This window comes from Nicotiana attenuata, chromosome 9, assembly GCF_001879085.1.
Source record: "Nicotiana attenuata strain UT chromosome 9, NIATTr2, whole genome shotgun sequence".
Taxonomy (NCBI): Eukaryota; Viridiplantae; Streptophyta; class Magnoliopsida; order Solanales; family Solanaceae; genus Nicotiana; species Nicotiana attenuata.
In genome coordinates, this window is record NC_031997.1 from 5,256,656 (window position 1) to 5,280,265 (window position 23,610).

At 40.1% G+C, this 23,610-nt stretch overlaps 1 protein-coding gene across 1 annotated transcript; it reads left to right on the top strand.

The window, feature by feature from the left end:
* Positions 21,023-22,923, top strand: LOC109232493. The gene is made up of 3 exons (XM_019398264.1): positions 21,023-21,164; positions 21,209-21,739; positions 22,148-22,923. Exons 1-3 carry the CDS (start codon positions 21,023-21,025, stop codon positions 22,921-22,923), a joined length of 1,449 nt encoding a protein of 482 aa, XP_019253809.1.

The following is a 23,610-nucleotide window of genomic DNA, read 5'->3' on the forward strand; positions in this document are numbered from 1 at the left end:
GCTTGTTGGAGTAGAGTTTTGCACAGCTTGAGGTAAGTAATACTTCTAAAGTTTGTTTTTAGGGTATGAATCCCTGAATTATTCTTGAATTATGTGTTATGTGGTTGATGTTGAGGTGATGCACATGCTAGATGACGGGCGTATAGGCGTACACTATAGGAATTGTTGTTAACCGTATATTCTCCATATGTTAGAGAAGTTGGGCTACGATTCATGTTAGAAACCGGGCTTAGGCTATATGTTGGTATTGTTGGGACCCACAAAGGTCATATTATTGCTAAATTACTTGCTTAATTTGCAATTATGTACTCAGTCACATCTATCATCCACATATTATATCTCATCCTCTGTTGCCATTTACTGATACTTCATATCATCATTGTTTGGGCTAATATTCATGACATTGTGAGCCCAAGAGGCTGGAGAGATTGGTGACTGAGTGTGGCCGAGGGCCTAGTTGTGAGGATATTTACGGGATCGGGATGCACGCCGCAACGGGCTTTATTGATTCATGCCACGATTGGCTTATTGTAGCACTTGGGCAGGATCAGCCCCTCCGGAGTCTGCACACCCACAGTGAGCGCAGGTACCTACTGAGTGCGAGTTCCGAGCGATTGGGAGAATTAAATGACTATGAGGATAGAGTGACCGCGAGGAATGAGTGATTGTGAGGATGGAGTGTATGGGAGGACTGAGTGATTGATACTCTAAGAGTATGCATATGATTTCATTACTGTTTTGTATTTTAGTTGACATACATAACTAACACGTAGATATCGAGATGTATCATTTTCCTATTTCAGTTGTACTTGACATATCTTATATGTTTGAGCTTTACTGTTAAACTTAAAAGCATGTCTATATTTCTGTACGGTATTTCCTATAATTGAACTGTGCTTGTGAGGCTCGTCACTGCTTTCAGTCCAAAGTCTAGACTTGTTACTTATTGAGTCGATTCTACTCACGCTACACCATGCATTTTGTGCGCATATCCAGGTGCTTATGGGTACAATGGTTGCTAACTTTGGAACCATTATTTAGTTCGGAGATCCTCGAGGTAGCTGCTTTGGCGTCCTCAGTCCTTGACTCTCGTCTTTTATCATCTAGTTCTATTTTTGTACTGTTCTACTCTATTAGACAGTATTTTCAGACTTTGTTATTATATAGATGCTCATGTACTCAGTGACACCTAGTTTTGGGAAAATTCTGTACTGAGTTGTGAAGTTTAATTCAATTTTATGAGATTTTCACTATTTAAACCTGTTTTTAGTATATTTTGAATTTAAAAGTGTTGGTATGATTGAGATGTCGGCTTGCCTAATATCATGATAGGAGCCATCACGGCAGGTTAAGTTTTGGGTCGTGAGATAAGTTGAAAGATGATATTTGGAATTTGAAATTGTGTTTTGACATGCATTTCACTTGAAAAATATTGCAGTTCTTTAAGTAGGGAAAAAAGTTTTTCTTAAAAGTTTGAAATTTGATTTTTGAAAAGGCTCAGTGTACACGCACGTGTATCTTTTCTCAATGAGTAAGTATAAACTTTTTTAAAACTTAGATAAATATTATATTGAAAATAATGCTTAAGTTGTAAAATGAAAGTATAAATTCATGAAGATGATGAGTACTAATCTTATTTAAATAATTTTCATATTACGACAAATAAGAAAAATATTTATAGAAGTAGAATTTTACTCAAAATCAAAATATTGAAATATTAAAAATTTCTGCATAATTCAAATAGAGAAAATTTTAATAGCTAACAGTTTCATTAATGTCAAAATTCAACTTAGAGAATAATTTAAATAGCAATTTTAACCAAATTACATCCTAAAAGGCATCATTATATCTTTTTTAAATAAGACTTATTCGACAAAAACTTTATGAAATCACATGATTATGATTTTTATGATTCTTTTTCGGTGTTAACCATTCAACTTAATCATAAATTATGCTTCGTTATCTCATAAGAATCTCAAAATTTAGACTAATAGTCCCGTGCTCCCGCCAAGTCGAGGAGTTGTAACGACCCAGCCAGTCGTTTCATGAGTTACCGTTCCGTTTCCCCCATTTCTGCTTCTTATTGCTTTTTATCGGTCCTATGTGTGGTCGGGTTGGTTGGCTCGGATTCGGAAAGGTTTTGGTCAGGTTTGAGACACTTAGTCTCTTTTGAGGAAATTTAAGTTGGAAAAGTCAACCGGAAGTTGACCTATGTGTTAGAGGGCTCAGATATGAGTTTTCCAATGGTTCAAATAGCTTCGAGAGGTGATTTGGGACTTAGTAGCGTGATCGGAATATGTTTTGGAGGTCCGTAGTAGATTTAGGCTTGAATTGGCGAAAGTGGAATTTTGGCATTTTCTGGTTGATAGGTGAGATTTTGATNNAGAGTGGTGGGAACCGCACCTGAGCCATCGCAGGTGCGGATGGTGCATCGCAGATGCTGATTTTGGCCCATAAGTGAAAACCGCAGATGCGGTGTCTTGGACCGCAGATGCGGTGGATGGACCGCTGGTGCGAAAAGCCTGGGTCAGAATGTATATAATTTTTCCTTCGCGATTTTCAGAGATTTCACCATTTTTAAACACGATTTGTGGAGCTTTTGGGCGATTCTGAAGAGGGAATTCAAGGAGACTTCATTGAGGTGAGGTTTTGGATCAAAAAACTCGTTTCTATGGTATTATTTCACGAATTAGAGCTGTAATTATGGAGATAAAGGGTTAAATATGGAGGAAACTAGGGCTTGGGAACTTAGGTCTTTGATTAAGGATTTGAAGGACCATTTGTGGTCGGATTTTAGAACTTTTGATATGTATGAAATCGTGGGAGATAAGGAGTCTAATGATGTAAAATTTATCGAATTCTGAGACGTGGGTCCGGGGGCCGGGTTTGGTTAATTTCGGGATTCGTGTTGTTTTTCGATTGTTTTCGAGTTGGCTTTGTCCCCTAAGCATATTTTGATGGTTATGTGCTGATTTTGCCTAGATTTGGAGCATCCGGAGGCCGATTTAAGGGGCAAAGGCATCGCGAGCTAGAGTTTGGACCGGATTGAGGTGAGTAATGATTATAAATGTTGTCCTGAGGGTATGAAACCCCGGATATCACATCGTTGTGCTATATTGAGGTGACGCACACGCTAGACTGCGAGCGCGTGGTCGTGCACCGTAGGGGATTGTGACTTAGGCCATCCCGAATTACTGTTTTATCGCGTATTTGATTGAAAACTGTCTGCTATCATCATGTTTTGGGTTGAATGCCATATTTGGGCCTCGTGCCAACTATTTGGACCCTTAGGGGATTTTTACTGCCATTTTCTCACTGTTTTGACTTTATACTTGTCCTCAATCATGCTATACTCTACTGTTTTCATAACTCAACCATCCTTACTCTATTTAAACACATTAAATGATATTTTGGGGCTGAGCATCATGTTTTACTGTTGCCCGAGTGGCTTATGAGATTCTGACGGAGTAAGGCCGAGGGCCTGTGTTATGAGGATACTTTTGGGTCGGGTTGCATGCCACAGCGGTTATACACTGATTATGATTTGGAGGCTGAGGGCCTGAGATTTGTATGCCACGAGGTGGCCTGTTGATATAAGGCCGAGAGCTTATTGATTATGTCATGAGATGGCTTGATACTGCGCTTGGGCCATAAGGGGCCCCTCCCGGAGTCTGTACACCCCCAGTGAGCGCGGGTACTCATTGTGATATGAGATATAGCCCGAGGGGCTGGTGTTGTTCTATGTTATTGCCCGAGGGGCTGATTCTGTTGTTATTGTGCCCGAGGGGCGGTTTTTATGTGTTTATCTTTTCTAGCTGCCTTTCATTTACTTTTTTAATTGCTAAAAAGGTGTTTTATGAGATTTCGCCGTTTTATTGTACTTAACTGGTTTTAATCTGCTTCTTTAGCATATTGTTGTGTTTTACGTGATTTCTTATCGCTCAGTCTTCATTTATTGTTATTACTCACTGAGTTGGAGTACTCACTTTACTCTCTGCACCCTGTGTGCAGATTCAGGCGCTACAGGTCCCACTAGCAATGTTGATTTTCTTCCAGCTCAGGCGGTTCGGAGATTCACTAGGTATCTGCTCGGCATTCGCAGCCCAATGCTTCTTCCCCTATCTTATTTTTCTCTTGTTTTTGTTTTGTAATAGACTATGTAGACTCTTCCTGTTTACAATCGGTTAGTAGATGCTCATGACTGGTGACACACCAATGTCGGGCTGTGTTGTTTTTCACAAATTGTGTTATTCACCTTTATTTTGGGATTATTATTGTGTTAAAGACTTAATTTGTGCTATTTTAGTTTTTAAAATGAATTGTGTGTTGTGTCGTCTGGCCTTGTCTTCACGGGAGGCGCCATCACAACCGGGTCCGGGTTTAGGGTCGTGACAGGTTGGTATTAGAGCCTAGGTTACATAGGTCTCACGAGTCATGAGCAGGTTTAGTAAAGTCTCGCGGATCGGTACGGAGACGTCTGTATTTATCCTCGAGAGGATGCAGAACCTTAGGAAAACTTCATATTCTTGAAATTCTTGTCGTGCGAATCTGTTGATCCGAGTACTAAACTTCTGTTATTCTATTCTCTCAAAGATGGTGAGGACACGAGCGACCGATCAGGATGGACGACCACCAGTACCACCAGCTGGGGCCACTAGAGGCCGAGGACGCAGTATAGGCCATAGTAGGGGCAAAGGTGCAGCACGCACAGTAGCTGGGGCAGCACCTGCAAATCCACCAGCCGCCCAGTTCAAGATCAGGTCCCAGTTGTGGACGCTCCAGTAGCACCAGCTCAGGCACCAGCTGTGCCCATTGTAATCCAGGTCTTCAGGAGACCTTGGCCCAGATCTTGACAGTATGTACAAGTCTTGCTCAGGCGGCCGCGGTTTCTACTGTCGCAGCCACTTCTCAGGCCGGGGGAGGCTCTCAGACTCCCGCACACCCGATCAGGTTGTTCAGGGATTGCAGACACCGAAGGCACCACTAGCCCAGCCGCTGGCAGCTGCTCAGGGTTACCTAGCTCCAGTTATGCCAAAGGACGAGCAACACAAATTGGAGAGGTTTGGCAGACTCCAGCCTCTTACTTTCAATGGTGCAGAGGGCGAGGATGCCCAGGGTTTCTGGATAGATGTCAGAGGATTCTTCGCACCGTGGGTATTCTGGAGACCGGCGGGGTTGCATTCATGACTTTTCAGTTCACGGGAGCTGCCTTCACTTGGTGGGAGGCATATGAGAGGCGTAGGCCTGTTGGTTTGGCACCCCTTACTTGGCAGGAGTTCTCCGCTCTATTTTAGAGAAGTATGTTCGCTGTCCCGTAGGGAGGAGCTGCGTAGGCAGTTCGAGCAGTTACGACAGGGGATATGACTGTTACTCAGTACGAGATGAGGTTCTTAGAGTTAGCTCATCATACTATTTGGCTGGTTGCCATGGAGAGAGAGAGGATCAGGAGGTTTATTGATGGCCTCACATATCAGCTTCGGGTTCTCATGACTAGGGAGAGAGTGTCAGGTGCTACATTTGAGGAGGTTGTTAATATCGCTCATGAGATTGAGGCAGTTCGTCGCCAGGAGCGCGAGGAGAGGGAGGCCAAGAGGTCTTGAGAACATGGTAGTTTTGGGGGTGCTCCTTCGAGGGGTCAGTTTCAGCATGGCAGAGGCTGCCCATTCCGGCATGCTCAGTCGGCTCGCCCAGGTTATCGCGAGGCATCATCGGGCCATGGTTCTCACGGTTCTCAGTAGAGTCATTCCTCGTTCAGTGCCCTTCCAGCCCAAGGTTCGTCCCGTGCTCCATCAGTTCAGGATTCTTTTGCGCCAGGTGCGTTTGCTAGTCATTTCGATGCTACGGGTTCCCTTCAGTCCCCGTCTCCAGCACCTCGAAGTTGCTATGAGTGTGGAGAGATGGGTCATATGTGGAGGCAGTGTCCTCGTCGCCTTGGGGGTTCATCTCAACAGAGGGGTCAGCCATCGGCTTCGGCACCAGTTACTTCACCATCTACCCATCCAGCTAGGGGTAGAGGACAGTCATCTAGGGGTCGCCCAAGAGGGGGAGGTCGATCCGGTGGTGGTCAGGCCCGTTGCTATGCACTTCCAACTAGGACTGACGCGTTTGCTTCAGATGCAGTGATTACAGGTATTATCTCAGTCAGCCGCAGAGATGCCTCTGTGTTATTTGACCCTGGTTCTACTTTCTCTTATGTGTCATCTTATTTTGCCCATTATTTGGATATGCCCTGCGAGTCTCTCGTTTCTTCTGTTCATGTCTCTACGCCGGTGGGCAATACTATTATGGTAGACCGTGTATACCGATCGTGTGTTGTGTTTATTGGGGGTCTGGAGGCCCGAGTGGATATTCTGTTGTTATGTATGGTAGATTTTAACGTGATTTGGGCATGGATTGGTTATCTCCGTGCTGGGCTATTCTGGACTGTCATGCCAAGATAGTGACGTGAGCTATGCCGGGTATGCCACAGATTGAGTGGCGAGGTTTGTCTGATTATGTCCCCAGCAGGGTAATCTCATTCTTGAAGGCCCGGCGTATGGTTGGGAATGGTTATCTTTCATACTTAGCATTTGTGAGGGATGTCAGTGCAGAGACTCCCAATATTGATTCGGTTCCAGTTGTGAGGGATTTTCCCGATGTGTTTCCTGCAAACCTGTCGGGCATGCCACCAGACAGGGATATTGATTTTGGTATTGATCTGGTGCCGGGCACTCAGCCCATTTCTATTCCACCGTATCGTATGGCGCTAGCAGAGTTGAAGAAGTTAAAGGAGCAGCTTCAGAAACTCCTTGACAAGGGGTTCATTCGGCCTAGTGTGTCGCCTTGGGGTGCACCGGTTCATTTTGTCAAGAAGAAGGATGGCACGATGAGGATGTGCATTGATTACAGGAAGTTGAACAAAGTAACAATTAAGAACAAGTATCCTTTACCTCGTATCGATGATTTGTTCGACCAGCTTCAGGGAACGAGGGTGTTCTCCAAGATTGATCTCCGTTCAGGTTATCACCAGTTGAAGATCAGGGATTCAGATATTCATAAGACAGCTTTCAGGACTTTATATGGTCATTATGAGTTCTTGGTGATGTCTTTTAGGTTGACCAATGCCCAGCACCGTTCATGCATTTGATGAACAGCATGTTCCGACCATATCTCGACTTGTTCGTTATTGTTTTCATTGATGATATTCTGCTATACTCGCGTAGTCAAGAGGAGCACGCGGAGCATTTGAGAGTGGTGTTGCAGAGGTTGAAAGAGGAGAAGCATTATGCAGAGTTCTCCAAATGTGAGTTTTGGCTCAGTTCAGTGGCTTTCTTGGGGCACGTGGTGTCCAACGAGGGTATTCAGGTTGACCCGAAGAAGATAGAGGCGTTTCAGAGTTGGCCCAGACCGTCCTCAGCTACAGAGATTCGCCTTGGTTTGGCGAGTTATTACCGCCGATTTGTTCAGGGATTTTCATTTATTGCATCTCCCTTGACCAAGTTGACTCAGAAGGGTGCTTCATTTCAGTGGTCTGATGAGTGTGAGGAGAGCTTCCAGAAGCTCAAGACTGCCTTGACCACAAATCCAGTATTAGTAATGCCATCAGCTTCAGGTTCTTATACCGTGTATTGTGATGCTTCGAGAGTTGGCATTGGGTGCATTTTGATGCAGGAGGGTAGAGTAGTTGCTTATGCTTCTCGACAGTTGAAGCCCCATGAGAAGAAATACCTTTTCCATGATTTGGAGTTGGCTGCCATTGTACACGCGTTGAAGATTTGGAGACATTATTTATATTGTGTGTCTTGTGAGGTGTTTACTGATCATCGTAGCCTCCAGCACTTGTTCAAGTAGAAGGATCTCAATTTGAGGCAGCGGAGGTGGTTGAAGTTGCTAAAGGATTATGACATTACTATCTTGTACCATCCGGGGAAAGCCAATATGGTGGCCGATGCTTTGAGCCAAAAGGCGGTGAGTATGGGGAGTTTGGCATATATTTTAGTTGGGGAGAGACCTCTGGCAGTTGATGTTCAGGCCTTGGCCAATCGGTTCGTGAGGTTGGGTATTTTGGAGCCCAGTCGGGTATTTCCTTGTGTGATCTCTCGGTCTTCCTTATATGATCGCATCAGAGAGCGGCAGTATGATGATCCTCATTTGCTTCTCCTTAAGGATAGAGTTCAGCATGAATGATGCTAGAGATGTGATTATCGGTGATGATGGGGTGCTGAGGATGCAGGGCCGGATATGTGTGCCCAATGTAGATGGGCTTCGGGAGTTGATTCTAGAGGAGGCCCATAGCTCGCGGTATTCCATTCACCTGGGTGCCGCGAAGATGTATCAGGATCTAAGACAACATTATTGGTGGAGAATAATGAAGAAAGGCATTGTGGGATCTGTAGCTTGGTGTCTCAACTGTCAGCAGGTGAAATATGAGCATCAGAGACCGGGTGGCTTGTTGCAGCGAATGGATATTCCAGAGTGGAAATGGGAGCGGATCACCATGGACTTTGTAGTCGGGCTCCCACGGACTTTGAAGAAGTTCGATGCTATTTGGGTGATTATGGATCGGCTGACCAAGTCCGTGCACTTCATTCATGTGTGTACTACTTATTCTTCAGAGCGGTTGGCAGAGATCTATATCCGGGAGATTGTTCATTTGCATGGTGTCCCAGTTTCGATCATTTCATATTGGGGCACTCAGTTTACTTTGCATTTTTGGAAGTCTGTGCAGCAAGAGTTGGGTACTCAGGTTGAGTTGAGCACAGTTTTTCACCCACAGATGGACGGGCAGTCCGAGTGCACTATTCAGATATTGGAGGACATGTTGCGCGCTTGTGTCATTGATTTCGAAGAGTCATGGGATCAGTTTCTACCGCTCGCAGAGTTTGCTTATAACAACATGTCACGTCCCAAACTAGGGGAGGCACGACTGGCACTCGATACTGTATTCGATCGAGTTAGCCACTAAACATACTAGCTAACTAAACTAGAGGCACAACAGATCGGGCAGCACAACATCTAAAATACTAAGCCTGGACCATTAAGGTCATGACCTGAATAACAATAAGCCATATAAACAGAGGTAGATGAGCCAAAATAATAAAGTACTAGCTGGCCGACGAGGCCGCGATTTGAGACATACATGCCTACACACATATATATATACATGCCAAGCCTATGGGCTGGAGACTGAAAGCTGCAATAAGAAACCCAGAATACTGTGTCCACAATAGCCTCTAAGAGTGTCACAAGCACTGTCGGGATAAGGCCCCAACTATACCCAAACTGTACAACAAAGGTAACCATCCTGTGACAGCTCCAGGAAGAGGTGGAGCTTACCAACTCACAGCTGAACCCCGAAATCCTAGCGGAGGGGTCGATCAGAGTCCCTACCTGGACATGCACGCACGAAATAAAAATGCAGTGTCCCCAGGCAACGGGACATCAGTACGAATAAAAATATACTGGTATGTAAGGCAGAAAGTAGAATCATACGTAGCTGATGAAAAAAAAAGTAATAGAGATACCACCTGACACTGAAACTCTGATAGCCTCCATGGACGACATCCCACCTCGTAGTAATCAAATATGCATGGTATGCTCGTGTAATCGTATGTCATGAATACATATATATTGATGCAAATGCATGACATACCCAACCAAATGCTAGCAATGGCGGTCTCTTCCGGTAGCTAACCGGTATCATATTGCCAACCTGTGGCAATCTGTACAATACATATAGTCTTTCGGGAAAATAGGCCCCTTACCTCCGATTATAGCTCGAAGTCCATGCATAATATGTCATGTATGATATGAACTTTGAATGCACATAATAGGCCATAACAAGAACTTAGCCAATCTTGGCTCATTGGTACTCTTATTCTCATAATCTCATAACCCCCTTCGTATCGCATACAATTGTCTCGTGGAACCTCATATGTTTTTTTTTCGGGCTTGGAAACTTAACTCGACTTTTAGAAAGATAACTTAATTCTAAAGATGTTCATAAAAAGCTTAAGGTACTTCACTTAGTCCATATACCTGATTTCTTGATGATTAGTAACAGAAAGTATTTTAAAAATCAAGTGTTTTAGTAATTTAAACATAAAAATTATATTTTGAGATTTTTGGAAATCGACGTGCCACTTTAGAGATTTTAAAATACACTTTAAAAAGGAAAAAGGACTGATCGCAAATACTAAATACCTTTATTTTTTTTAAGTCACACAACCCAAAGACGAATAAGAATTCATATATATAAAATATTAAGAAAGCCGACAAAATGACATATATAGATGTCGAATACCCTATTTAACCGAACGAGTGGAATATCAACCTAATAGCATCATGAAAATACTTCAGCTAAGATCCCAATGCCTTTCACTGAAGGTCTTTCTAGCAATAAAATAGTAAAATATCACATTTGACGTCTTAGGAATTTCCAAGAATTCGTACAAAAAGGAAGGACGGAGCTTAGCCTTAACATACATGTTCCTTGAATTATTCGAATGAAGTGAAGCTTCTGCATCTGTGAAATATGCTGTAACGAGAGAATGAAGCTTCTGCGTTTTTTTTAATTTGAACGAAATGCTTGGAAAGAAGCTCCTGACTTCTAACGTGTTTCCTTTATCAAAGTTAGTCTTGCAACCTTTCAAACTAAGAAGGAAAAGTTTGTTTGAAATTTGAAATTTGCTTCTGCTTCAAAATGTTGAACGAAATTTGCTTAATTGGTTGAAGTTTGGACGAAAACTGTTTTCTGGTTCCTAAAAAAAAAACTTTTGAACGAAATCACACTTTTGGTTTCCTTGGAATTGAGAGGAAAACGTTTGGATTCCTTAAGAATATTGAAGGATTAATGTTGAAGTTTGGAAAGAATTGATCCGATTTGAAAATGAAGCTTTAAACGAGTTGTTGAAGCTTGGACGTTTTTGAACCTAAGACATTAAATGATTTTTGGATAAGATTCTTACAAGTCTTTACTAGACTTACACATTTAAGTCACTTAGACACCTATACCAATATGTAATGAGCCATCCTCTTTAATTAGTGGCCTTGTGCCACGTGGGTGGGGTGGTTAATTTATTAACTTTTTATTCACTTATTAGTTAATCGGGTAATATCCCGTTACCCGGTAATTAACCAATTACCCATAAAATTGAGAATTATTCTCACTTACTTAAAATATTACTCACTTTTCACATACCTTATACACCTTTCTAGCATGGGCATGTAGTTCCTTGCATGTCACTAGTCCATAAATACTGGATATTTTAGCTCGGACTGTATTTTATCGCAAAATGCCAAACTTCGACAAAAATTCGTTTTCTTAGACTTGCCCCCCCTTTCACCTTCATGAATTTACTCATCACTTGTTTGAAATAGCATAATCCTTATAATCTCCAAATAATCTTTTCCTTGGACTGATGTCAATTACCTTACGATAAATTCAACGTACATTACTGCAGGGTGCAACACTATCGTAACTTATTACTGCAAAGCGCGACATCACCGTAACTTATTACTGCAGGGTGCACTGTCGTAACTTATTACTGCGAAGCGTAACATCTCCGTAATGTAATACTGCTGGGTAGAATATTGTCGTAACTTAATACTGCAGGTCGTAACATCATCGTAATATATTACTGCAGAGGGTAACACCATCGTAACATATTACTGCAGAGCATAACATTGTCGTAATGTAATACTGCGGGACGTATTATTGATGTAATATTGCGGGGTGTAACATCATTCCCCCCTTTGAAACATTCGTCCTCGAATGTTGACTGATGCTCTCATTATTTTCGTAACTTATAGATCTTGTGAATACCTTAATACTCTTCTTGCCATTTAAGCAGTTACTCTTTGAATAAATCCAAAGTCTAGGGTATTCGCCCCTTTTGTCTTTTTGCTTATATCATGACCTGTGGTTGAAATCTTCCTAATCTTGCAACTTCTGTTACCTCCTGTCATGCAACCTGTATGACCCTAGTTTTGTAGGTGCACTTATGCGATTCATCTTTCATTTTTTTCCTTTATCTTTTAGTCAATCTGTAGGCCTTACTTTGTATATACAAGGCTTAATAGGATGCCTCTCTGGGCCTCTATAGGTATACTGAAGTTCTTCGCTTGGTACTTTGTTGAATTCACGAATATTGCTATATCTCATCGCATAGGTCCGTTTAGCCATCCGTATGAACTTACTGCCATAACTCTTACTTTAATTTATCGTTGCTGAGGTCTGCTACCAAATCCCAGCTTACTCTCGTTGCTCATTCCATATCTATAATTTTAAGTCCTTTAGTGCTTCCCCATTACTGTTCATATTTAGAATGACGGCCTAATCTTATCTCATACTTTGTAACTTTTGTCCATCCATTGTTGATTCACCTCAATATTGATCTACAATATACCACTGATAACTTAACCTTTTATGTAATATTGCTGCTAGGATTCACGTTTTATCGGGGAACGTCTGAAATGATTAGATTGATCCACCTGGGGCGATACCCTGCTTTCATAACCGTACCTCACAGCATCCCAATGCGATTCACCTTGCGTGGGTACTTCAATCCTGTCCAATTCAAAAGATCCATTTCTTTTCTTCGTTGAATCATTACTCAATCGAAGGCCCAAACGTCATCTTTTATCTCCTTCATAACCTCCCTTCCACCTAGGTGTAATTCACGTCTATAACTTGAAGCTCTATTATAATACTCGCACCTCTGGTACATACACAATCCGGTGGGAGCTTCGTACTGACTTCTTATGAGGCTGGTATTTCTTCTAATTGGCTTCCTTGTAGAGCCATGATAGATTATGGTTGTTGTTATTTCTCTTGAACATCCGATATTAAGAGTGATTCTGTCATGTTCTCAAATACAACTTCTATAATTTTTCTAGGTCCAATAATCAGACTCCTGATTTACTTGGGTGATGTAATTCTTTAGTTTCCTCTTCCTTCTGATCAGCCTTTACGTAGGCTTAAGCTATCTTTCGGTCTGTGGCTCATGGTATCAGTTATTACCTTAGCCTTTCATGGGCGTTATGGAATATCCATGTTACAATCTTCTGACGATTCAATCCTTTGTCTATGCCCTGGGCTCAATTCTTTCTTTTGACTTATACCGGAGTCTTCTACGGCTGTATGATTGTCAACAAATATGCTGCCTGGATAATGCTCCAAAATCTTGAGTGTATCCATAACGTACTAACTCTGGATCATTGATCAAATAATTCTTTCGTTTCATCTTAGCTTTTTTTAACGTAAGTTATTACTTTTTCTGGTCTTTCTGCCCCCTTGTTGCGTCCATACTTAGCTTATCTTAGTGCCCACACCTGTCAGAGTTTTCATACAACTCATCCGATCTCGAATATTACTTTTAATTTTACTTCCTATCTACTATCCACGGTAGGTTCCTCTTTCTTATGGAGGACGTACAATGTTGTTGTGAAACTGTTATTACAAGATCATTTCCTCTTTAGGTCACTATGCTTAGGTTGAACCTTCTTCCTCACTTCCTCAGCTAGTCTTTCACTATATTACTTAGGGAAAACCCTCTGACTCTTTTAAAGTTGTGAGCCTATTACATCGTATACTCGACAGACCTTCTGATATCCTTCCTTGCCTATACTTATCCGTAGTTACTTATCTCCACGCCCTTGTGCTTGTATGGTTGTTTCTAAATTGATATTTTGACTGCCTTCCCACTGGCACTTTCTTTTATCCCCGTAACACTCATACGGTACCTTTAACTACCCCGACTCTTGTTTGAATATATATCAAGTATTATAATGATATTCTCCACGGCTGAATTATCCATGTTGGGTTCTACTATGTTTATCTTACACGATCTGATGACTCGTCTGTAACCTCCTGTTTAGCCATAACTGGGATCTTTCTGACCCATTACTAACTACTCGTTGTCCCATTCTCATATCAATATTCCTCGTAATCTTTCTTGGGTTATCTCCTTTGTCTTAACTTACGTCTCGCACTGGCTCCCTATTTATTAATAACAGCCCGGGCAGGAACCTTTACTTCCTCTCCTTGATGTCGTGCTTGCACAATATTCTTGAATCGTAGCATATCTATAAGATTTGGATAAGTGCCATCTCATTCCTCTTTTATTTATCGCATTCTTCCTTTACCATTACATAGTCACTAGAACCATTTAACTCTGACTTAACGCCACATCACCCCATATTCTCCCCTTTAGGGGTGTACTAAAGGTTGATGCCACGAAGATCTACCTATAGATGTTTTACCTCTTCATCTTTGGAATCATTTCTCAGTATCAATGATCCTTACTCGCCTTGCGGCAATTCTTCTGTACCAAGGATAACAAATCCCCTTACTCGCGAGGGTAACACTTAATGTAACTGGTACATACAGTCTCTTAAGCTTAATTTTGCTCACATTGCTTACTCTAGGGAAGCGTCTCCCTGAATGACTATTCTCTGAATTCATCGTGAATCTTCTTCTGTGGTCCATTCTATTACTGCTGGAACGAAATCTAAAATTCCCATGATGCCAAGTACTTTACAATCATTCAGTCCCTAATTCATATTTAGTTTATCTTGTTTACCAGTCCATATTGATTTCTGTTACTCTAGGGATTAACTCTCCCCTCTGGTAGTCGCGTTGGAGTCACGAACTTATTTCTCGAAATGAGGATATAACCTTATGGCCTATACTCTTTCGTTGTCTTAAGGCCCATCACCTTTCGTCTCTTCCTTCATTTGACTATAGGTTCTGTAACACTCTACCGTTTTCATTCATGTATCACACCTTATTCATAATGCTTCCTTATCTCTCTTCTCATTGCTCTGCTAATATTTCTGCATATCCCTTTTCTTGTGAAAACTTCAATACGACATTCTTTCGCTTTTAGCTTCCCTCTGCTCTATCCAATGGCTCTTTGGGTTGCTCAACATCCTCGCTCTACTAGGGATGAGAGCCATACTTAAGGTAATATTTATCCCATCCAGGCTTTCACTGCCTATCTTCTGAATGCTAGTATTCATATCTAATCGTAATATTCTAGGGTGCACCATCTGGGTGTCTCACCAGAAGATCTATTGGCACATCTGTAATAGCCTTCGGAAATGCCAACAAATGAAAGTAATCCATTTACCAATTTGGGTTACCCTAACCCCAGCCGGATCTTGATATCCCATCCTTCTCTTAACTATACCTGTTAGACCCCACAGGGCATAGCTGAAATGGGTGTGACCAACTGTACATACCTTTGTTACTGTTGAATATAACTCAAAAAGCTTATGTTCCTCTGCCTCAATTATAAACGATGTTAACCTTCATTAACTGGGCGCCTCGTACCCTTCTTCATCTTGCTTCTTTTGCGTATTGAAACTTGTATTTATCTTCTTAATCTCTCATTGTATTTCACCATAGAGGTGAATAGGCATTCTTGCCTTAAGGCTCCTTATCAAGAGGCTTACACCTTTCAGCACGCACATGATCTGCTGAAGACCTCATATTTACTTATCATAAGCATGACACAAAGTCGAGTTCCTCTAATTCAACATTTCCACAACTATATCTCTTGTCGATCATCTTTTTGAACGTAGGCATCGTCTTATTACGAATAAAAAAAATCGGAATTTGAATTCTTATAAGTGAGCTCTACCACACGATCTAGAGTAAGAAGAAAGAGTGACAATCCTAAATGCCTTGTAGCCTCCTGCTTATAAGTGTGGTGCACGACACACCCATAAACAAGACTCTACTAGACACGGCTTGTAGACTCCCTAGGGCAGAACTGCTCTGATACCAAGTTTGTCACGTCCCAAACTAGGGGAGGCACAACTGGCACTCGATACTGTATTCGATCGAGTTAGCCACTAAACATACTAGCTAACTAAACTATGGGCACAACAGATCGGGCAGCACAACATCTAAAATACTAAGCCTGGACCATTAAGGTCATGACCTAAATAACAATAAGCCATATAAACAGAGGTAGACGAGCCAAAATAATAAAGTACTAGCTGGCCGACGAGGCCGCGATTTGAGACATACATGCCTACACACATATATATATACATGCCAAGCCTATGGGCTGGAGACTGAAAGCTGCAAAAAGAAACTCAGAATACTGTGTCCAGAATAGCCTCTAAGAGTGTCACAAGCACTGTTGGGATAAGGCCCCAACTATACCCAAACTGTACAACAAAGGTAACCATCCTGTGACAGCTCCATGAAGAGGTGGAGCTTACCAACTCACAGCTGAACCCCGAAATCCTAGCGGAGGGGTCGATCAGAGTCCCTACCTAGACATGCACGCACGAAACAAAAATGCAGTGTCCCCAGGCAACGGGACATCAGTACGAATAAAAATATACTGGTATGTAAGGCAGAAACTAGAATCATACGTAGCTGATGAAAAAAAAAAGTAATAGAGATACCACCTGACACTGAAACTCTGATAGCCTCCATGGCCGACATCCCACCTCGTAGTAATCAAATATGCATGGTATGCTCGTGTAATCGTATGTCATGAATACATATATATTGATGCAAATGCATGACATACCCAACCAAATGCTAGCAATGGCGGTCTCTTCAGGTAGCTAACCGGTATCATATTGCCAACCTGTGGCCATCTGTACAATACATATAGTCTTTCGGGCAAATAGGCCACTTACCTCCAATTATAGCTCGAAGTCCATGCATAATATGCCATGTATGATATGAACTTTGAATGCACATAATAGGCCATAACAAGAACTTAGCCAATCTTGGCTCATTGGTACTCTTATTCTCATAATCTCATAATCCCCTTCGTATCGCATACAATTGTCTCGTGGAACCTCATATGTTTTTTTTTCGGGCTTGGAAACTTAACTCGACTTTTAGAAAGATAACTTAACTCTAAAGATGTTCATAAAAAGCTTAAGGTACTTCACTGTCCATATACCTGATTTCTTGATAATTAGTAACAGAAAGTATTTTAAAAATCAAGTGTTTTAGTAGTTTAAACATAAAAATTATATTTTGAGATTTTTGGAAATCGACGTGCCACTTTAGAGATTTTAAAATACACTTTAAAAAGGAAGAAGGACTGATCGCAAATACTAAATGCCTTTATTTTTTTAAGTCACACAACCCAAGACGAATAAGAATTCATATATATAGACATATAGTTAAGAAAGCCGACAAAATGATATATATAGATGTCGAATACCCTATTTAACCGAACGAGTGGAATATCAACCTAATAGCATCATGAAAATACTTCAGCTAAGATCCCAATGCCTTTCACAGAAGGTCTTTCTAGCAATAGAATAGTAAAATATCACATTTGACGTCTTAGGAATTTCCAAGAATTCGTGCAAAAAGGAAGGACGAAGCTTAGCCTTAACATACCTGTTCCTTGAATTATTCGAATGAAGTAAAGCTTCTGCTTCTGTGAAATATGCTGTAACGAGAGAATGAAGCTTTTGCGTTTTTTTTAATTTGAACGAAATGCTTGGAAAGAAGCTCCTGACTTCTAACGTGTTTCCTTTATCAAAGTTAGTCTTGTAACCTTTCAAACTAAGAAGGAAAAGTTTGTTTGAAATTTGAAATTTGCTTCTGCTTCAAAATGTTGAACGAAATTTGCTTAATTGGTTGAAGTTTGGACGAAAACTGTTTTCTGGTCCCTAAAAAAAAATTCTTGAACGAAATCACACTTTTGGTTTCCTTGGAATTGAGAGGAAAACGTTTGGATTCCTTAAGGCCCCGTTTGGCCATACATTTTGGCACCGTTTTTTCAAATTTTTTTTGAAAACATTGTTTGTTCATAGATTAATGATCTATTTTTGAAAAATTTCTGAAATAATTTTTCAAGTTCCCAAAATCTAGTTTAGGGTAGATTTTAGGTGAAACTTGTTCTCCCACTCACAAAACTTCAATTTTTTTTCAAATAAAATGCATGTCCAAACATAATTTCAACTTCCAAAAATTATTTTTTAAAACTACTTTAAAAATTATTTTTTCAAATTTCAACTAAATCTATGTCGAAACGAAATATTGAAGGATTAATGTTGAAGTTTGGAAAGAATTGATCTGATTTGAAAATGAAGCTTTAAACGAGTTGTTGAAGCTTGGACGTTTTTGAACCTAAGACATTAAATGATTTTTGGATAAGATTCTTACAAGTTTTTACAAGACTTACACATTTAAGTCACTTAGACACCTATACCAATATGTAATGAGCCATCCTCTTTAATTAGTGGCCTTGTGCCACGTGGGTGGGGTGGTTAATTTATTAACTTTTTATTCACTTATTAGTTAATCGGGTAATATCCCGTATTCGGTAATTAACCAATTACCCATAAAATTGAGAATTATTCCCACTTACTTAAAATCTTACTCACTTTTCATATACCTTATACACCTTTCTAGCATGGGCATGTAGTTCCTTGCATGTCACTGGTCCATTAATACCGGGTATTTTAGCTCGGACTGTATTTTACCGCAAAATGCCAAACTTCGACAAAAATTCGTTTTCTTAGACTTGCTCCCCCTTTCACCTTCATGAATTTACTCATCACTTGTTTGAAATAGCATAATCCTTATAATCTCCAAATAATCTTTTCCTTGGACTGATGTCAATTACCTTACGATAAATCCAACGTACATTACTGCAGGGTGTAACACTATCGTAACTTATTACTGCAAAGCGCGACATCACCGTAACTTATTACTGCAGGGTGCACTGTCGTAACTTATTACTGCGAAGCGTAACATCTCCGTAATGTAATACTGCTGGGTAGAATATTGTCGTAACTTAATACTGCAGGTGGTAACATCATCGTAATATATTACTGCAGAGGGTAACACCATCGTAACATATTACTGCAGAGCATAACATTATCGTAATATAATACTGCGGGACGTAATATTGATGTAATATTGCGGGGTGTAACACAACAGTTACCAGTCTAGTATTTAGATGGCTCCATATGAGGCTTTGTATGGGAGGCGGTGTAGATCTCCAGTTGGTTGGTTTGAGCCGGGCGAGGCCAGGCTATTGGGAACAGATTTGGTGCAGGATGCTTTAGACAAGGTGAAGGTGATTCAAGAGAGGCTTCGTACAGCGCAGTCGAGACAAAAGAGCTATGCTGACAGGAAGGTTCGGGATGTGTCCTACATGGTTCACTACTAAAAAACGGCCAATTTTCGACTGAAATTTCCGACGGAAAAAAGTAGTCGGAAATTTCCGATGGAATCAGTCGGAAAATACATAAAAATTTATTTTTCAATTTTTACTAATAGTTACGACTAATATTCCGTCTATATCCGTCGTAAATTTTGGCGGAAAATTCCGCGCCACTTTAGCGACCAATTCGGTCCGAAATAATTTTTTTTTTTTTTAAATAAAAAAAAATAGCGACCGATTCGGTCGAAAATTTTTAATAAAGTGACGTTGACTGCTTTGACCAAATTAGCGACCGAATCAGTTGTAAATATTTTTTTTAAACCCTACCAGCGCACTTCTTTCTTTTCCTTTCCCTCTTTTCTTCCTTCTCTCTTCTCTCTCTCACTCAAACTTCCCCCACCCAAACCCACCGCTGCCACCAACCAGCGGCGTCGCTGAAGCTCCGTCGAGACTCCGTCTCCACTGCCACCACCCGCTGAAGCTCCGTCAGAGGATAAGAGGGGTTAGAGGTACTATTTTTCCCTTCTTCATTACAGGTTTATATATTTTGTATTTTCATTATTTTACACCATCTTTCTTTATATTTGTGCTGAGCATATGTGCGTGCGTGTGTGTGTGTGTGTTTTCCTGTGTTTGGTGTAAATTTGCTGATTTGGTTTTGCAAATTCTTGAAGAAGGATTTTACCAAACAAATTATTGAGTTGATGAAGTACTATACCCTGCTAGTTTTGTAGTTCCATTTGTTAGTTTTGACTAGTTGATGTACTAAAGATTTTACTTTAAGATGCAATGTCTATTGGGACAATTTAGCTGTGTTGTTGAATCAAAAAGGTGTTTTGAGACAGGAATGCTTAGGGCAGAGAGTTAGGTTAATTGTTATCAAATCAGAAGTATTAAGTAAACTTGAACTCTTAACTTGTTTTAGTTCGTGTATGGTGTAAAACCCTTGTTGGGATATTATCTCATTCGATCCAACGAGAGCTTATGCTCAAGGGTGTGGCCTAATAGTCAAAGAAGTGAGTGAAAACCATGGAGAGCAAGGTTCAAATCTCAATAGAACAAAACTCTCTAGGTGATCTCTTATAAGACTTGGTGAGTAGAATTATCGGTATCTCTATTAGTGGGAGGTGGGAGGTACTCGATAGAATAGTTATAAATGTGTGCTAGCTAGTTCGAACAGTACTATTATCCCGAAAAAAATGAGCTTACACGATACTTAGTTGGGTCATGGGTGAAGATAAGAGGGGTTAGAGGTATGTCCCTTGTTTTTTCCATTGGGTCATGGGTGAAGATAAGAGGGATTAGAGGTACTATATTTCCATTGTTTTGGAGGTGTTGTCAAACTTGATTTATAGTTTGTGAGTCAAAGCTATTGTCATTGATGATAATGACTCTAATTGGCGCTTCTGTTACATTTCCTCTTTACATTCTTTTAAAGTGGTAGACTGAAGATTCTGGTGTTGAAAGTGATCTTGTTAAAACTCTTTAGACAGAAAGCTAATTATCTTTTGGATCTTTCAGTTTTCAAGATTCTATCTGATCCTTTTGTCCTCCTCAATACCAAATAAAAATACTTCCACTTGTTAGTTACGACTATTTCTTTTGTTTGAGAAATCATTAATTAATTTAGATTATATGAACATTTAAGAAGCTATTCAAATTTAATTAGTATATATAAAGACTTATATTATTTAGAATAGGGATTATTGTGAGATTTCGAGTGTTTAAAATATTAATTTAGAATAAAATATATTAATTAAAGTGCTTTGACACAATGATATGTATATTTCTAAAAGGAACCTTTGAAAGAATATAACTTTGTAACCAGTTTAAATAAATCAAATTATTTTAAATATCTCATTTATAGATTTCTATTTGTGTAGATGGAATTTGTGCATCGTAGATGGATGTATAATAGGAATCATCCTAATCGTGCGGGGTTGAGCGATGAATTTATTGAAGGGGTTGCTGAATTTATTGCTAAGGCTCAAACACTTGATGATTTTATTATTGGAGGAGGATTAGGTGTCCTTGTGTGAAATGTAAATGTGTTAAGTTATTGACATCAGACGAAGTTAAAGTCCATCTCTACAAGAAAGGGTTTGTAGAAATTTATTATATATGGACTGCTCACGGGGAGAATCATGATAGTTTAGATGATGCTAACTTTCATAATTCTTTTGGTGGTGAGGGTATCCCCATTTCGGAGCATAATGTTGAAAATTCTCGATACAATGAAATGATGAGGGATGCTTTTGGGACGTTTCCTGGGGTTCAATCCGAACTAAATGATGAGGCTAAGCGTTTCTATGGACAGTTACTAGAAGCTAGTCGTCCATTGTATGAAGGTTCGGTGCATTCCAAGTTGTCTGTTGCGGTTAGATTGCTAAGTATTAAATCGGATAGATCTATTTCCCAAGCGGGCATGGATTCTATTATTGGGCTTATGAATAAACTTAATCCGAGTAACATTGACTTACCAAAAGATTTCTACACTGCTAAAAAATTGGTTTCTAAGTTGGGTCTTTCATCAGAGAGAATTGATTGTTGTGAGAAAGGTTGCATGTTATTCTATAAGGATGACGCATCTCTAGAGAACTGTAAGTTTTGTAATCAGCCTCGTTTTAAGGAAGTCACAAATGCCAATACAAAAAAGAAAGTTCCAGTTAAAGTGATGCATTACTTACCTCTTATACCTAGGTTAAAGAGGTTGTATGCATCAATGAGCTCTGCTCCTCATATGAGATGGCACTACGAACATAGAAGGCCACATGGTATACTCTGCCATCCGTCAGATGGAGAAGCGTGGAAGCATTTTGATAGGGTGTTCCTCGAGTTTGCTAGTGAACCAAGAAACATTAGGTTGGGACTATGCACAGATGGATTTACTCCATTTGCTGTCTCTGCTGCACCATATTCATGTTGACCGGTGTTTGTTACTCCATATAATCTTCCGCCAGAGTTGTGTATGACAAGTCCATATCTGTTCCTAACTTGTATTGTTCCAGGTCCACGCAATCCGAAAAGTTTGATTTATGTATACTTGCAGCCTTTGATTGATGAGTTACAATTATTATGGCATCAAGGTGTGGAAACATATGATATATCAACCAAACAAAACTTCAGATTGCATGTTGCTTTGATGTGGACTATAAATGATTTTCCTGCTTATGGAATGTTGTCCGGGTGGTCGACTGCTGGAAAGTTAGCTTGCCCTTGTTGTATGGAAGACACTAAAGCATTTACTTTGAAACATGGAGGTAAAAATACATGGTTCGACTGCCACCATAGATTCTTGCCAATGAATCATGAATTTAGGCGAAATACAAGTGCATTAATGAAGAACCGAACTGATTTTGAGGAGCCACCAGCCTGCTTGTGTTCAGAAAAAATTTGGAACAGAGTAAGGGATATGCCTAAAGTAACAGAGTCTCCACCATCTAAGATACCAGGTTATGGTGTCACACACAACTGGACTAAACGGAGCATATTTTGGGAATTACCTTATTGGAAGCACAATCTTCTTCGGCATAATCTGGACGTCATGCATATCGAGAAGAATTTTTTTGACAACTTGTTTAACACTATTATGGATGTTACTAACAAGACCAAAGATAACTTGAAGGCCAGGATGGACTTAAAGGAATATTGTAGGCGAAGTGAGTTGAATCTGACATACTTTAACAACAAGATACAGAAGCCCAAAGCCAGTTACACGTTCAGCTTGGATGAGAGAAGAGAGATTTGTAGTTGGGTTAACAATTTGAGGATGCCTGATGATTAGCCACGATTGACATGAAAGAAGGGAAGTTGGCGTCAATGAAAAGCCACGATTGTCATATTTTCATGGAAGCGTTGATGCCTATTGCGTTCAATGCATTGCCTGATCGAATATGGAAACCGATTACAGAGATAAGTTGTTTTTTCAAGGATTTGTGTTCTAGCACATTGAGGGTGGATAACTTAATTTATATGGAGAGTAACATTATCTTAACTTTAAACAAGCTAGCAAAAATTTTCCCTCTTGGTTTTTTTGATGCAATGGAACATCTTCCAATTCACCTTGCACAAGAGGCACGACTTGGAGGGCCAGTTCAATGTTGATGGATGTATCCCTTCGAGAGGTAAGAAATTTAATCATTTACCTTTTGTATTTGCTATAAAGATTGTTTTGTCTAAAAATAACACTATGTAGGACTATTGGAAAATGTAAACGGACCATAAAAAATAGATCAAGAATTGAAGGTTCGATATGCGAGGCATATGTGGCTAAAGAAACATCTTATTTCTGTTCATACTATTTTGAACATGATGTGCCATGTTTGAGAAATAGACCGAATCGGCATGACGATGGAGGCGAAATTGATCCTTTGAGGCCCATGAACTAAGAATGTTAATTATTTATAAAAAATTTCTTAGTTTTACATATAGAATTTTATGTTTGTAAAGTCTAACTCATACTTTTTCTTAT

Excerpts from the sequence above, each read along its gene's own strand:
- LOC109232493 (XM_019398264.1), top strand. The coding sequence starts at position 21,023 with ATGGAATTTGTGCATCGTAGATGGATGTATAATAGGAATCATCCTAAT. Across the intron at positions 21,165-21,208 it reads TATTATTGGAGGAGGATTAG|ACGAAGTTAAAGTCCATCTC; the intron begins GTGTCCTTGTGT and ends TATTGACATCAG. Across the intron at positions 21,740-22,147 it reads TGACGCATCTCTAGAGAACT|GTCCACGCAATCCGAAAAGT; the intron begins GTAAGTTTTGTA and ends GTATTGTTCCAG.